The sequence below is a fragment of the Coloeus monedula genome (genome assembly GCF_965178545.1).
Source record: "Coloeus monedula genome assembly, chromosome: 10".
NCBI classification, from domain to species: Eukaryota; Metazoa; Chordata; class Aves; order Passeriformes; family Corvidae; genus Coloeus; species Coloeus monedula.
In genome coordinates, this window is record NC_138790.1 from 18,425,162 (window position 1) to 18,442,637 (window position 17,476).

At 42.2% G+C, this 17,476-nt stretch overlaps 1 protein-coding gene across 1 annotated transcript in view; it reads left to right on the forward strand.

Annotated features, from left to right (window-relative positions):
- MCF2L2 (MCF.2 cell line derived transforming sequence-like 2) overlaps positions 1-17,476 on the forward strand; it is a gene marked incomplete at both ends in the record, with an annotated part of 135,089 nt that overhangs the window by 105,572 nt on the left and 12,041 nt on the right. Inside the window, 7 exons of the mRNA XM_082288249.1 lie at positions 650-775; positions 4,806-5,027; positions 6,297-6,389; positions 6,794-6,872; positions 9,963-10,035; positions 13,115-13,224; positions 17,101-17,196. Of these exons, the coding sequence (XP_082144375.1) occupies positions 650-775; positions 4,806-5,027; positions 6,297-6,389; positions 6,794-6,872; positions 9,963-10,035; positions 13,115-13,224; positions 17,101-17,196 (799 nt within the window). The remainder of the gene's footprint in view (positions 1-649; positions 776-4,805; positions 5,028-6,296; positions 6,390-6,793; positions 6,873-9,962; positions 10,036-13,114; positions 13,225-17,100; positions 17,197-17,476) is intronic.

The following is a 17,476-nucleotide window of genomic DNA, read 5'->3' on the forward strand; positions in this document are numbered from 1 at the left end:
CTCATCCTAGAAAATGTGCAGCAGGTACTATAGGAGTGCATCCTGCTTTTACCTTCTAGTCCTTGGTTACCCAAGCACTTGAGGAGAGACTGCTGCTGCTTGGGGTTTGCGGGAGCTACCTTTTTGCAGCCCTATTTTACAGGAACACAAGTGCCTCCGTTTTTGGACTAAAATATTTCCAAACTCAAAATATGGACTGTCAAACCTGCCAAATTTAGGCTAGAAATTAATTCATGTTTTTAACAGTGGTAGTAAGTACCTTGTGGAACTAATTGCAAAGGAAAATGGGGAATTCTCTAACACCTGAAATGGTTATATTGAATTTATTTTCTAGCAGATGTAAAGAAAAAAGCTGCTCGGTGTAATTCTATGACATGCAAGGAGTTCATTGTAAATGTGTCAGAATGGTCCTGTCTCATCTTAAATGAACCCTTAAAACTTGAAAATGTTCAAAAGATCAAAATGCGTGTCCTCAATGACCACCCTGGTGAATGTCGTGTTTGGTTTTGTTTGGGGTTTTTTGTTCCTCTTTTGTTTTTGTGTAGTTCTGCTACTTTGTCTATGCAGCCCAAATTCCAGGGAGGATCATTTTACGGTGTCTTCTGGTATAAGAAGTTCTCAAGTAGCTCCCATATCTTTTTTTAATCAGGAAATGCTGAAGTGCAGCAAGAATTCAGAAGGTACTGCTGAATTGGAAGAAGCCCTGGCCACCATGCTTGATATCATCAAGTCAGTAAATGATTCCATGCACCAGATAGCAATCACAGGATATGAGGTAATTGCTGGTGCTGCTCCTACTCTTGTCTTGAGCCATCCCATATTCCTGTCATCACTGATCATGCTGTGCCCGTGGCTGGTACTGTGCTTTGCAGGAGCCTGTGCCACATTCCTGAAGGATGCCACTCAGTGGTGTGTTGTGATGACCAAAAATACATCTCAGCACACCTGTCATGTGGAGGTGGGGTGTGAATTCGGGGACATAGCGGGGCAAATGCAGGCCTTTTGAGTAACTGCACCCAAAACTCATTTGTAGGTGAGAGGTGCAAGTGTGGCAGAACTAACTTAAGAAATTTGCCTAAACTCTGTGACTGCAGTGCAACTCAAGTGTTTTCAAATCTTTTGCACTTAGGGAGGAAAATTTGGCTTCCATTTGAAGTGGGTAATGGAATCCATGCCAGTAACTGGCAAACTTGTTATCTGAACAGTGAAATAGCAACCACGGTACAAATCAAAGGGCACAAATATATATCTCTGCAGAAGCTCCATTGAAGCCATATGACTTTCAAGAACTATGTGAAATGAGCCCTTATGTGCAAAGTGGAAGTAATTGACATGAAAAGGAGAAACAGGCCTGGCAAAATGAGGCCTGAGAATCATGTGGTTGCTGATTTTGAAATAGCTGCAGGGTGAAAATATCAAGAAAGAAACAATATACTGAGAATTCTTCAAAGAATTGTTACATCAGAGTAACAGGCTTTAACCCAGAAAAACTATTTTGTGCGGAATCTGACTTCCTGAGAAGGTGCTGGGGTCTATACAGCCAATGTCTGGGTGGGAAGAGTTATCCTGGTTTTCAGGATGGGAGTGACCTCAGGAGTTTTGATTTCTGTAGTTCTCTTTTGTGCACGTGCATCTGGTAGCTGAGGAACCCATGCCTGCTGCCAACATGATTTTATAAATAAATTTCACTGCTTGCTCATTTAACTGCTTGTCAGAGATCCACTGCTGCACACAGCTGGAGATGCTCCTGTGGACTGTGCATTACATTTGGGATGAGAAAGTGAGTTCTTCCTGCAGTAGCTGTACTGAGTAGAAGGTGAAGCAGTGGCCATCTCATTGCACTGGCAAACACTGAATAGGTGTGGTGATTGTGGATCAGAGAAACACCACAGGTCATAAATGTAATCTTAGATCTCCCAAACATGACAAATTTAAATAAAGCAGCATATACTTTATCCGTCGTGGTCATGGCTAGATCTGAGGGCCTCAGAGATTCATTTTAGAAGAACTCTTTAGAGCCTGCATATTATTATTGCAGAATTAAACCAGTCAACATGGGCACGGGAAGCTCATGGATGCAGCACACCTTTCACCTCTCCAGTTTCCACTGTTTCTTACTCGTTCCCAAAGAGAAAGGTAGCTTTCCTCCTGTGTTTCTCAGTTTAAATGTATGTAGTTACAGCAATTTAGCCTAAAATTTGTTTTGGAAAGAGTTCTGTAAAGGGATGGGAAGAAGAGTTTCTCCAAGAAAGGTGAAGTATTATCCTCAGCAGAGGGGATTTATCCAGATTCCTGTCCATATAAATGTTGAGGTCATCCTTTTGTCTATTCCTTGCTTTAGAGTGTGAGTAGTTTTGTACTCAGGAATTCAACAGAACATTCCTGTACCTTTTCAAATTTTACTTTTGAATTTTCCAGCCTTTCATGAATGCCAGATAGTAGCTCCAAGGACTAGACTTTGGCCTTTGCTTTCTTAGCTGAACTGGAAAGCATGGCACAGTGGGACAAGGCCACTGTTTAGCCCAATGCTGACAGCATTCTCGAGATGGTTTGTTACATGATTATTGAATAGGGTGAAAGTGTGAATCACCCAACAATTTCTTCTCCCTGTTCCACCTGTCCCAGGTGCTCAGTTGTGGTGGCAAGTGAACACCTCCCATAGCTGATGAAACCACACCCCACCTTGTGGAGTCTTCCCCACACAGCCATAATAGAAATACTTGCCTGGAAAACCTTTCAGAGAGGGATATTATGCCAGTAGGAAAGCAGGTTTTGTGATAGCTGATGAATGCTCCTAATTGCAGAGGATATTCTGTTTTTTGGACTTGAGGAGCTGAACTCTTGTGTAAGAAATTGCTAATATGTAAGTCTGGGGTTGGTTTGGTGGTTTTTTTTTTTTGTTGTTTTTTTTTTTTTGTTTTTTTTTTTTTTTTAGATAAAACCACAAAAAAAAGCAGGATAAAATGTAAAATGTGGAGAGCAGAAGTTTTAGATGTGCTTCCTACTATCATCCTAACATTTGTACACAACCTGGCCTGAGTAGTTTGTCCATGAGTTATGATGAAAGATTCTTATAAATTATCATATGGATCTCTCATCTTCCATAAACATGGGATACTGTGTATTGTTATAACAGACAATGATTATATTTGAGAGAGTGATCAAGTCCTTCACTTTAAATAAACTTCCTTTAGGATAAAAGATTGCTGTCCACTAGCAGAAATTACCAGAAACAGTGTCCTCCTGTTTGCTGCCTACACTGAAGAGAGTCCAGTGTTTGTGGGCTGATATTCAAAGTCTCCTGTGGGATTGCTGCAGACTGCCATCCCTGTCTCTTTTTCTCTCTGCAGTGGCAGCCTCCCACTTCACTCACTATTATCCCAATCCCAGATTCAAGGTTGGCGAGACAGACCTATCCCAAGAGTTGAACTGAGCTTCTGGATCTCAATATTTAACAGTGCCTGGAGTGACAGGAGCCTCTCTCTCCATTGTCAGAATTATGTAGAAAATATGGGGGTTTTTTTTTAAATTTAGCTTTGCATATCAGTGTGCTTTTCACGTGCTTGCAGTTCATAGCTACATGCACATATAAATGCAAACACCCACAGTCCTGTATGCACAAAGATCCAACTCTACATATTAGAGATGACAGACTTATCTAAATTGCTGAGGTTTTCTGAATGGTTTGGAGAGTCTAATAATATCCGGATATAGAGTGGAAAAGTAATAAAGCTCTGGTTTTGCAGTTGAATGTAGGGTAGAGGAGGGGGGGGAGTGAGAGGGAGAACAGGTTGCAATTCTTAGTATAAGAAATTAGACATTCCCACTTGGAGCCAACATCTTCACCTTATAATCAACAGAGCATGCAAATGTTGAAAATAAGTACTTTAATAATGCACTGGGCTTATTCCCTCAACTTATTATACAAAGTACTCCTAGGAAAATATGCTGTTAAGATAATTATGATTATCATTATTTGTTGAATCCCATTATCATATAGATGTTGCCATGTCCTATATCCACATATTGCTCCACTCTAAACACAGAACAGTTCTGGTGGCATCTGAGCTAAATATTTATATCAGGTGAAGTATTTACCCATCAGTGGTCTTCAGACAAGAGCTTTAACTTAGAAAGGTCTGGTTCCTGCCTAATTTCACTCTCCCTGGGGTACTTTCATGGCTCTGTGGTGCATTCACTCCCTCTTTGCCCAGGGCTGTGCAGCAGTGCATAGTTTGCCGATGGTGAGCCAAGAAACTATTGACAAAGCTTGTAAAGACTATTTTGAAATGGGAGGGAATTACATACCTACATACCTCTAGGCACTGATCTGTGACTTCAGGCATCTAAGATCTTTCAAGGTTTTGCCCAGGGATGGAGGAAGCTTGTACCAGAGTGGAAACTGAAACTAGATCTTCCAGAGGCAAAGCCTTTGTTTGGGTACTGGATTGCACTGGGCCTTCCTACTGCCTTGGGAGTCAGGAGCCTTGAAACCTGGGTTGTCAGAAGGAAGCTTCCTCTGAGGTCACCAGAGGGGCCAGCCTGTGTCACATCCAAAGAGATCCTGAGACATATCTTAGATGCTAGCTGTGAGTGGGGAGACAAACTGGGAATTATGGACATGGAAATCAGTGAATTGATGGTTGTAGGAGGAAACCACACAGGTTTAGCAAGGGGACATGTGCACTCTCCAACACAAGGGATGCCTCTGCCTGGAATCTTAGGTATCACCAGAGGAATGAACTGTGCCTGGGACTACCCTAGTTTGAATGTGATGTATGCTCTCTCTTTTTCTTGCCTGCTAGGGGGACGTCAGTGAGCTTGGCAAGCTGTTGATGCAGGGTTCCTTCAATGTATGGACTGACCACAAGAAGGGGCACAACAAGGTGAAGGATTTGGCTAGATTCAAACCAATGCAGAGACACCTCTTCCTCTATACAAAGATGCTCCTTTTCTGCAAGAAACGGGAGGAGAACACTGATGGTCATGAGAAGACAGCTTCATACAGCTTTAAAAATTCATTAAAGGTAATAAATGCAGTAATGGTGGGGGAGGGAAATAAATCTCGTGTTCTCACGAGATGAGGATGTTTCCATGAGCAGATTTGAATAAGGTGCACATATCTGGAGCTGTCTTGCACCCCTGAATAAATGACAGCTCCCATTTAGTTTTGGGTTGGAGACAGACCAAGCCATATGTCCTGCAGCTCAGAAGTGAACCTTGTTCTTTGCAGCTTGGTACAAAGGGGCACCTTGTGTGTTCTTGCCCAGCATCCCATAAAGAGAAGCCAGACTGAATGGACCTGCATCTCTCATTGTTCTGCCTATGGGTATCCTCCAAGTGCAATTCTATTGCAAGTTTTAGTGTTGACACTGTTGAGCAAACACATTCTGTGACAGTCATAGCTACAGATGAATCAGTGCAGTAGAAGTACCCTTTTACTTGCAAGAGCAAAATTTCCAGGTATGAGCCAGGACATTTTAAGGTGGGAACCACAAGTAGGCCATGTTTTCCCTCTAAGCACATTGGTGTGACACTTGTGGCTTTAGCCTGCTCACATGGATCATCAAGTGTAATGTTCCAAACTTATTACAGAGTACCCAGACAGGAACTGTAACAGAACCTGGTTCAAGGCTTGGACCAATTCATATCAACATTTCAAGTTTCTTTATGTAGAGATAGAAGGAATGGTGGCATAACACTGTCTAAATCTTAAAATTATTGCTGAGGTGAATGAGAACAAGAGGCATGAACAAATACAGAAAGAAGATTAGAAGCTGGTTAGTAGCAGCTGAACTTCAAAATTGTGATTAAGAATTTTTCATTTAAAACATCTAGAATTATTTTCTTCAGATTTTTTTGTGTTGTCTGGATTTGCAGATTGGTCATTAAATCTCACAAAGCCCTATTCCAACCCTCTTTCTCTTCCACCTCAACAGATCAATGATGGCAAGTGAAAAAACAGTCTTCCTAAAACTGAAAATTTGTCAAGGTGAACAAAGGCCAGGATGGGGTTGAAAACTGATCCACAGATCAAGCAATAAAAAAAAAAAGAGGATGAATTCATGATCAGACATTAGCTTGGGTTAATTTAAACATTCTTTTTCCCTTTAGCAATCAAAAAGATGAATGACAAATTAGATATTGAGAAATAACATGCTCTGAATTTCACATTTAATGACTCCCTAAGGTGTCAGAAGTGAACGCAGCCTTTTAAAACTGCTTCTCAGAGAATCAAGTTTAAAGACTATTGATATTTTCTAGATTCCAGCTCCTTCTTTTCTGTTTTGAAACAGATGAGCACTGTGGGCATTACAGAAAATGTAAAAGGGGATAACAAGAAGTTTGAGATCTGGTATAACGGCAGAGAAGAAGTCTATATCATTCAGGTAATGACAATCCTTTTTGTTTCCAAGGGCTCTACTTCCTTTCAATTGAATTGTTCTTAAAGAATGTTCACTGTCCTGTACACTCCAGAAACAATACCCATTGAAAGCTTCATTGTTGTGTAGGCACTGAAACAGCCAATTTATTGTGAATATGGTCATGATTTTGGCTAAAAGAAGAAATAAAGTAATGGGAAATTTCTTGGAATTCTGGACAGAAATGCAAGGACGGGACCTTAGAGTCATGGTAACTTTTCCATCTGGAGGAGCGTCCTCTGCTTTGCTTGAAGATGACCACAGTGTTCCAGTCCTTGGCAAAACTGAGAGCCAGTGTAAGTCAGGGCAGCCCAGTGATTGGCAGCATGTTTTAACTGGATCTGCTTTGCCTTGTCCTCTTTTGTTCTCAGGCATCTTCTGTTGAGCTGAAAAACACCTGGATTTCAGAGATTCGCAAAGTCCTGACAGGACAGCTGGAAGCATGCAGAGGTAGGGCTCACAGAGCAGCAGCTGGGAATGTGTGCTTCCTTCTGGAGCTGTGTGTGGCAACATGGGGCTGGGACAGGTTACAGTGCCAGCCAGTACCACCAGTGAAGCCAGCAAGGACCAGCTGGGCAGTTGCAGCACTGCTGGGATTTAAAGTCATGTCCTGATCAAAGAAAACTTCTTGCAATTTCATAAATGACATGGATAACTATTCCATTCACAGTTAGTCCAAGGAACATGGTTTTCCTCTGTTTTCTCCCTCAAACCACAATTCTAGAAGTATCCATTTACATCAGTATATGAGGAGATGAGGTCCCAGTCTGCACTCTGGGCCTGCTCACAAGACCTGGACCAAAAGGTCTCCTTCAACATCTGTGACTGGACACAGGAACTGCTCCCCTGTCCTAGTGTTTTTGTGGGGGGTTTGAGGGGTTTTGTTTTGTTTTAAGTCTAGTCACCCACCTTCTATTCTAAATGTAAGCTGTCCCATCTTTCCATCTTAGTGACCTCCTGTAAAACATGGTCAATGGCCTTTCCCTCTCTTATGTCACTATGAAGGTGGTTTGTGACTTGTTCAACACCGTGAATGACTGAAGCTTCATAATTAGCTAAGATAATGACACCCTTTTTATATAAGATATTGAATCCCCAACAGACAAAATTCAGTCAGGTTATTTCAGACAGTAAAGGAACATAGTGATGATAGCTGTCATAGATGATATTCTATTTATTCTCTTAGGACAAAAAGCCCCACAGCTGTGTCCAATACAGACTTTTCCTGGATCTTGGCATTGCTTCTCACCTTGGTCTGTCTTTCTGTTTCTCTCATACACTCATCTCCCTTTAAAGCAAGGTCTCCACCCACATCCTTCAAATTCCTAAGCAGACTTTGTCCAAAGTGGAAACCTGTGTCTGTGCTTTAACTTTAGAGCTCACCTCTATTTTAACTGTCTGTTTCACAAAGACAATGTGTTCTTACAGCCTCCTTAGGTAGAAGGAAACAATTATGAACATCAGCCGTAGCACTTGAATCCAACCCATAACAATACACTTATTTACAATGTTTACTACTCTGGTCTTTTGTTACTGATCTTGTCTTTATCCTTTTCCCTTTTTATTCTGAATTTTACTGTGATCAGTTCATCAGGAACTGCTGAGGAAAGACCTCAAGATTCCTGTTAGTGTAGTTTCAGGACCAGATCTAGAGGCTTTCTGATATGGTTTGTAATATTTGCTTCTGAAGTATAAAAGCTGGTGTTCCTCAGGCTACCGCAGAAGAGTTGCTAATGGAGAAAATGTACATATTTAATAGGATAGAGTGCTAGTCCTCCATTTGTGTTTCTAGGCAAAGGAAATGAAGCTTGTATGTCATCCAGATGAGCATTTGTGAAATCTCTATAGCATACAGGACCTATTAGCTAGAGCTACTTTGCATTTTCCAGAGAAAACTACACAGGAATCAACACTGAAAGTTTTTTAAAGCATTTTTATTTTGATGTTCTTTGTTGTTTTGTCCCAAGATCATACAATTCTAGAATATTTCAGATTTCAAGGGACCTCAGGACATCACAGTCCAAGGTCCTGCTCAGAGCAGAGTCAGTTATTGCTCAAACAAGGTTGCTCAAGACTTTATTCAGTCTGGTCTCAAGAACCTCCAAGGATGACTTTCATCCTACTCTGTGAGTAAACTCAAGCTTCCCTTTGCTCTCAATCTAGCAGAACAGCAGTCAGAGGGTATGAATTATATCTCTCATGATACTGTAACTCTTCCCACTGCCTTTTCCCAAACGATCACATGAATCAAACCCCTCATTAAAAAATGGATGTCAGGAAGCACATGCTTTGTCCTGTGGTTTTAAAGTTTCTATTTCTAATGACTCACAAAAGAAGAGTCCTTAATCCAAGACTGGATATTTTTACAACTGTGCATTGCAGTGGGAGAAGGAAGAGGGATATACTTGTTTGACTGGCTGCTTTTAACAACTGTTGTTAGGAGTTGCACAGGGGTTTGGAATGTTGGAAGGAACCAGCTGAGATGAATGAGTGAGGGGCAGAGAAGGTGGCTACAGGTATGTGATAAATAGTTGAACATATGGGTCACTCGTGTCCAAACGCTCGGTGTGCACCCAGCCCTGTCACACACTGCAGTGAGCATGGAATGCTAACAAGGCTTTGGGCAACACCTTGATCCATCAATCCCAAAGAACGTAGCTGTCTCTTGCAGGCAAAGGAATTACTGATGCAGCTTAAGGGATTTGTGTAAGGCTGTGGATCAGTTGCCAAACCCAGGAATGGAGCTACTTCCGACTCCCTACTCAGTGCGTGCATTTCTACCCCACCAACAAAGGACTTGAGTTTAATCTTTCAGTGCTGCCTTGGTCTCCTTGTCACTTCTCTTCATTGATAGGAGGCTTATCTTCTTTCAGAGTGAAATAGCCCAGGGGTGAATTTGAAAGCAGCTCCTTCCATTGCTTCCTCACTTCTCAGTGTCTGACTCTCCTGGCCCTGAAATCCAGGCTATGAGCAACTTTCTTATAATTTTTCTTCACTCAGCATTTACTGGACAAAGTGCAAGTCTGTTGCTACCTTGCAGGCCTGCAAAAAGAGTGAACAAGCAGCATATGAATAACATTTTCTGATTACTGTTTGTCCAGGATGCTGAGCAAAACCCTTCTGCAGAGATGGGGATATATTCTGCTATGTGGCTGAGTATGCAAAAGCACAGATGGACATGTGTTGCTAAATCCAGAAAAAGCTGTGAGCCACAAAACTTGTATTCTGGGAAAAAGGCCATTATGTCCATTCTCTAGATCCATATCATGCAGTTAGCTAGGAAGAGGTACAGAGGAAAGAGAAGGTAGGATGGGAAGAAATCTCTTCTGCGGTGAAAATATGAGTAGAAGAGTTGTTTGGTGAGCTAAAATGTTTCATTAAGATCCTCATATGACTTTCTCTTCAAGTACAAGCATTCCATTTTGATTGCACTGGCAGTCAAAATCTCTCCTCTCCTATTTCTCTCTCCCACCTTCTACATAAACACAGAAGCAACTTACACAATCTGGAACAATTTATTCTTTACTTTGTCTTTAACAGAAGCAAGTCAACTGCACCAAAGAATCACTGAGAGTGTGTATCATGCACCAATGGATTCCTCCAATGCAAGCAGGTAACCACAGCTGCCATGGCATATCAGGGCCATGTTTCGTCTTGCCTTTGTGCTTTTGCAGCACATAAATTCTTAAATTTTCTCCTTAAATTTTTGTGTTTAGCTTCCTGGGCATGAATTTACTTAATTGTCTTCAAATTCTTTAAAGATATATAAATATAGATAAAGGTTTGCTCAAGAGAAAATTAATATCACAATGCAGAATTCATTTCAAATATTAGCTCAAGTTTAGACAAAATGTATTGGAACATTTCCAGGATGTTAAAAGGAGCTGTCAGCAAATTTTGTAATGACCCAGTTGCTGGGCAAGTGTAATGTAAGTTGGCATGGGATATCACTGTAAAATTTTAGCAACCAAAACAGGAGATCCCGGGTAACAGCCAGCCTTTGAGAGTGGTACAACTCAATGCAAGAGATATTAAACAGATGTAGTGCTATTAATCCTGCACCATATGTTCTCTAGGCTTGGTTAAATTGCTTCGTTTAAGGTTCAAGGGTGGAAATCTTTCAGCAGAACCGCCTTGGGGATAGGAGAAAATTATTCCAGTAATATATGAAGTGCAATCACAAAAATGTTTCAGAAGAATCCAGATATGTGCCCTTCTTAAAAGGCTCTTAAAGTGAGGTTTTCCAGAGCAGAAATTATAGACAAAATATGTCAACAGAAAAAATTAACTCCAGGAAGAAAGGCCATGTGATCAGCTATTTGTCCTAAGTGGATTACACCAAAGGAAAAATGAAGTGCTGTCTTCACTCTGGCCAACTGCCAGAAAAGGATAGGTCAGATGCTCCTACTCTAGATGCTGGTTATTATAGGAACAGGAAGAATACAGTGAGTCTTCATGAAAGAACAATGCTCTGGGCAGTGATGAATGGCACAAACTTCAGGGTGTCCCATTATCTGTAATATGTCCCCCCAAGAGAAGCAAAGGCAGGGCAACTGCAGCACCAAGCTGGCTTTGCAGTAGTTGATGTGAAATGGTGGATCCAGAATTCCTCAGACTGGGGAGCCCATTCTGCAGCCTGTTTGGGGATGCTGGGTGGAGGCAAGGAGGGGAAGGAAGAGGCTGGACTGCAATAGCCACCATGTGGCACAGTCTGTGCTTGTGACTGACGTGAACAAGCAGCCCCAGTTGTGAGAGGGCAGTGGAGACAGCATTGCTAAAGAGCAGCCAGCATCATCAGTGCTCTGCCAGCAGATGGAGGCTAATTAATCATTGACATGTCACCTACCCAACAGACACCTCCTCCTGGGTTGCCCATGTGTGACAGTGACTCTACTGTTTGTTGGGAATTGTCAAACCTCTGCTGTGACACTGGGGAAATCTGTTTGCAGCATGCTTTCCCCTCCCCAGGCTGTATCTGGTCCATGACAAAGACTATCCCTTTTACTGTTTGCATGCCACCACATCACTTGGGACTGCAATTCCATGAGGTTCCATGAGCTCTGATCCTGACTCGGGATTGGAGCTGAGGTGTTGGCAAAAGGGACACTTAGAGCCAGTGTCCTTAATACAGGCAGTTATGGAGTGTCCTTAAGTCCTGTTCAGTCTATTTCAATTCTCTCTCTCCAAATTCTTCCGCAAAGTTCACTGTTTAACCCTAAAATGAGATGCCCTGTGGCATCTATTGCTTCTGTATCTCTCAAGGGATGGCTGCTGCATTTCATTGATAATGAAATGATCCCTTTGTATTGTTTTCTAATCTATTTAAACATATAAAACTCAAATAGTCTATTGTTCTAACTGCTTAACTATCTGTTTTGTTGGAAATGACTGATGCAGTCATACATCCATGTAAAAATATCCTGTGAACATGGATAAATACAAACTCTTGGAATTTGGCTGCAAATGCTGTTTCAGAAAAGCTCGTGTGTTTTCTTGGTGTCTTTCTCACAGCTGTAAATCTTTAACTCTGTCAGCTGCATGTTTCACAGTTATCCCAGCCTAACTGGGAAGGAACAGAGGAAAAAGAATAAGGAAATGTGTGTGCACTTTGGATTTGTTCCCATATTTATTTTGAGCCCAATTTTGTACCTGACATTAGGCTGAGAAATCACATTTTGATTTAGTACAGGAGGTAACAGAGACCTTGCTAAGGTTCCACCAGAAACAGGTCAGAAGTTCAAATGCAAAACAATGAGTCCTGGACTGCCTTTTATTTAGAAAAGGTATTTACAGATCTCTAGTATTTAAAATGTTTTTATGTTTATAATGATATCTTGGACCTTGCCTTACAGCAGAACAAACCCTGTGAATGTTAAGTGTAGCAGTTCCTGTGTCAATTGTCAGCAGCAGTTGAATTGCTGATACATGTCAATAACAAGCGCTTTGACAAGGAGTATTTCAAATGTGTAGATACAATGATTTATGTGGAGCAATCTGCCAAAGATAACAGTCAAACACCCAAATTAAACCACCAGACATTTGCAAAACAATGAGGATGAGAACCTCATTCAAACCTTGCAGCTTGAATGTCCTACAAACCTGGGGCAGGGCCATCCTTCCCATTACAGACCCAAGGCCAGTACCAGGGCAGACCTGTGGAGGTGGATCCTCCCATTTGTGACTCAGCTGCAGACAGGGATATCCCACTGGGATTCATGTTTCCAAAGAGCAGAAGAAACAGAAGTTGGGGAAGTCAACAGAACTCATATGTTGCCCTATGCATGGTATGACCTCTACGTGACCATCCAGTATCCATTTCTCTCCTGGAGACAAATGTATTTATGCTGCAAAAGATGGAAAATTGGGGTTTTATTTTCTTACCTGGTTTCCCACTCCAACCTTTCAAATCTGCTGCACTTGTAAAAAGAACAACCAGACAACCATTTTGTTTCTTCAGTTTTTCCTTCTCAACTCTGATGAACTCACTGTGTGGTGTGGAGAGGAGGCAGGATGACTTTTTTCCACCATACATGCCTGCACAGATGCAGGCTTCTATAGCACACAGCATTTTAAAACCAGCACTTTGTTCCTTAGGCTTCCATGTCTGAGGGTAAAAAAAGATGCTTAGTACTCAGTGCTTTATCAGATGTTAACCAGGAATGTTACTATTTTTGTATTTCTTTTGTCCCAAGGTATAGCAGGAAGTCATCAAGTATATATGAAAACAAATCTGAGACATCAAATGTGGAAGCATCTAACAACAAAAACAGGAATTCCAGTCCCAGCGCCAGACAAAAGAGAGGTAGGAGGTCTGACAGAGCTTTTGCTTCCAAAGGGTAATATTTTTATATTTGCGCATATTTCTGGAGTTTGATGAGGATACTTTAAATCTACTTTGTTTTAACCCAACATCAAAAAAACAATGCTGCAAAGCTGAATGACTGTACCATGAAAATTCATGAGCCCCAAAAGGCATTACCAGTTTAGGACTTTTAAGTCTGAGTTTTGATGCTTTACAGTGCTCTTTATAAAACTTGTGTTTCTTAAAAATAGAACTTAGTGGACAATAGTATTTGTGTTTTAACCTTCTGTATCCTGGTCAAGTTGATTTCTAGACATATTTAATTTAAATTTTTTTCTACAGACTTTGCTAACTGATTTCTTTGCTGTAAGTCAAGGAGAGTTTTTTGCTCCTCTGTGTATATCAGCTCCCCTTAGGTGTACAGTAAATAAATAAACCCACACTCAGTTACAGAAAGTCCCTCCATTATTTGAGGCCACAAATACAATAGATCTTCTATACAACACAGTTTAAAATAAACACTAAAAAGAAACTGAATCTCATCTGACAGTAGCAGGAACAGAAAATCTTTTGACAGCAGTTTCTCTTTTAGGCAGTATTTCTTAATGTTGAACAGAGAATTTTCTAGTAATATGAAAAAAGAAAATTGTGAGGTCTTAAGAAATTAATGCCCAAATGAGGCATAAAGTAACAGCTTCTTTATAAATAGAGGTAGTAAAAAAGAAAGTGGAATATCTTCTCTTGGAAAAATAGGCTATTCACCAAAAGATTTTTCATTGCATTAACTTTTCATGCTGGGGAAAAAAAGGTATGCATTATACATTAAAACATCCAATCTTAAAAATCTTTTCCAGTAAAATTTTACTTTTAAAACATTTAGACTTTTTTTAAAATTAAAAAAAAAAGTGGGGAAGCAGCTTTTCCTATGAAATTTATAAACCCATTTCCAAAAAAAAATTTCCATTGATGTTTCCTAACTGTCCAGCTTACTCGAGAGTGTGGGAAGTGGGATCACATTCTGTGCCGATTGACATTCTTCTGTCTTCTGCTTTCCCATGAGCAGCTCCTCAGGGCTCTGGCTGGGATCCCACTGGCTCAGCCCAGAGCATCCTCATACTCTGGTGGGTGGCTGCTCCTGCAGGGCTGGCCAGTGAGTCCATTCTTGTTTGGGGATTCGGGTGTCCTGTGCATCCTGAGCTGCAAACCTCGCTGTGCAGAGCCAGCAAAATGCTCTCCAGCTCTAGATGTCCCAGCAAAACTCGAGTTTGTGTCCCTGTGAGGCACCTACGGCTGGGGCTCTGCAGGGGGCTGAACTCAAAAATGTCCCAAGACCCGGCACAGAGCCTGGGGCTGTGCCAAAACTGTCTCTTTTGTGCCACCTACTGCCTGTAAAATGCTTCCAGTATCGGTGTAGTTAATGTGAACACAGATTATTTTAAAATATTGGGGGTTTTCTGCAGTGCAGAAGGGGAGGGTACTATTGACCAGCTATTTCAGTTTCATTATTCTTATTGACAAGTGCCTGTGGCAGAGTTTTCTACATATAAGCCAATGTTTTGTGTGGACCTGACTCGTGGAGTCACTGCCTTGAAATTAAACGGGAGCAAGTCCTGCAGGAACCTGTGGGGCCCCCCTGTCTGACTGCCTTGCTCAAAGCAGGGTCAGCTGCAGCAAGTTGCTTGCAGCCATGCCTAGTTGGGTTCTGAATAGCTCCAAGGATGGTAACTCCACAATTTGCCATGGGGATGCTGTCCTAGGTTTAACCCCTTTCACAGTAAAAAGGGTTTTTCACATTTTTAAATGGAATTTCCCGTATTTCAATTTGTGCCTGTTGCCTCTCTCATCTCCACTGAGAAGCATCTGTTTCCATCTTCTCTATTTTATAAGATCCCCCTGAGCCTTTTCTTCTCCAGGCTGTTCAATCACAGCTCTTTCACTCTCTCCTCATGTCAGCTACCACAATCCCTTAATCATCTTCATGGCCTTTCACTGGATTACTCAACTGTGCCCATGTCTCTCTTGTCCTGAGGAGCCCAGGACAGGACAGCACTGCAGGAGTGTCTCTCTTGTGCTGAGGGGAAGCATCACCTCCCTGGCACAGCTCTGCCTAATGCAGCCCAGGATGCTGTTGGCTTTCTTTGCCACAAGTATACATTGCAGGCTCTTGTTCAACCTGTTGCCCATCAGGATCTGGTCCTTACTATGTTTGGAAATAGCTTCCAGGGTTATTTGGTGTACCTGCAGAATGAAGGAAAAGGTTTGAAATAACTCAGGTGGCAACAGCATGACTTTAGAGACCAGTGTCTAATGCTTTGCTGGTGCTGAGAGGCTGTGGGGACTTGTGAAATGCCAAGGGGCCCCTCAGTGAAGTGATAAAATTGCAGAGCTGAAGGACTAAGACAGGAACCCACCCCTCTACACCTGCACTGCTGTACTCCCTGTTGGACTCTCTGATAATTAAATGCTATGAATTTTCTTGCCCTAAGAGAACAGAAAGTAAATATATTTCATATACCAGTTTCTGGATTCTTTATAAGTTACAGTATCTGTACAAAGATTGCCTGGCAGTGGGAGCAGCCATGGCAGGGAATGGCCAACACGGACGGTCTGAAAGCCAAAGGCAGCCCCACAGCCAAAGTCACTGCTCAGGAGCAGCTCCTTGCCAGATGCACCTGCCTGGCCCAGAGCTGGCATTGGGCACTGGCTAGAAGGAGCTGAACCACAGTGACATAACTCTTCTGTGTTGTTGAAATCTGTTCATCTCACACCCACCTGTGCATGCAGACACCTCGGATCCTGGATTATCTTGGCTGCAAATCAGGAAGTGATGGGATGCACTTTCCTTTGGAAGCACAGCTTGTCTGTCTGCTGCTTGTCTGTCAGTGTGGATTCGCTGTCTCTTCGTGTTCCCTTTGTACTTTTGGTCTTCATTTGTCCCTCTAAGGATTTTCATGTGACAGTGTATGAAATAAATAGGAGGAAAATCTATTGGCTAAATCCTAAGGCTCAGAATCAGGTACCCAACACATGGTTTTTCTTCTGCTCCTTTGCCATAAACCTTCTGTGTGTTATCTGCCCCCACACCAAGAAAGGAGGAGATGGACAATTTGGCAGGAATGTGTGGATCTGGGGGTTTGATCTAGGTCCACCTGTTTCCTGCAATGTGAGTAACTGAGTGTCTTTCAAGCCCAGAGCCTCAGGACCTTGATCCATCTGTGACTGGTCTCTGCAGAGGTGGCTGTCAGACAGCATGGCTGATTATTCATGCGGAGCCTGGCATGTGAGCTTTGCTGGCATGGCATCCTTACATCCCAGAAAATCATGAGATCAATTGCATGACTCTCTGCCAGCTTCAGAGGCTTTAGAAAGGCTTCAGCAGGTAAGGTAGAAGGTGTACCAGCCACAGGGCTGGTGAGGGCAGATTCTTCAGTGCCCGTGCTGGATAGCAGAAGTGGGGCTGCTCACAACACTTGCATGTCCTGCACGGCGAGGCTTCTTCTCTTATTTCTCCCTACAACTTTCTGTTCCAACCAGTGATGTGTTTCCATAATAGAAGGCACTAGCTTGCTGCTAAATTGTATTTTCCTTTGATGAGAGCTACCTCCCTTCACCTGTTATTCTTTGGTTTTGTTTCATTGTTCTCCATTAAAACTCAGTGAGCCAAACTCAACCCAGGGGCTCTGTTTGGTTCAGCTGGTTTACTCACCCTGACCTCATGCCACTTTTCTAATTGATTAGCTCTTGCTCAGGCTTGAACTGAATCAAAACTTATTTATTTCTTTTTGGTTGTCATCCAGTGCTAACCTTTCCTTTCCCATAAGCTGAACAGCTGACCCTTCCTTCCTTATTTCTCTTCCCTCTCCCTCTCTCTCCTAGTTGATGCTTCCAGCAGCCTTAACCTTGAGCGCACAGCGCTTGCTAGAAAGCGATTCACATTGCAAGGTCTTTCCAACCGCAGAGCTCCACCCAAAGGTAAAATCACCCATGCAGCATCTGGTCTCAGGCCATCTGTCTCCTGCACTCCCACAATGTTCTCTCCATCCCATAGTGCCATCCCTCACTGTTTCCTAAAGTGCTGCCACTTCTCACCCAAACGCTCCTTTCTGGTGCACACAAGTGGCTCCTCTGCTCAAAGACACTGTCACCAAAAATTGCTCCCACAGAATGTTGGCAGGGCAACCTCTGGGTTGGCTGGTTGGGTCTTTTACTGGTGCACAGTGCAAATAACGTTTGTTTCCAGTTTATCTCAAGG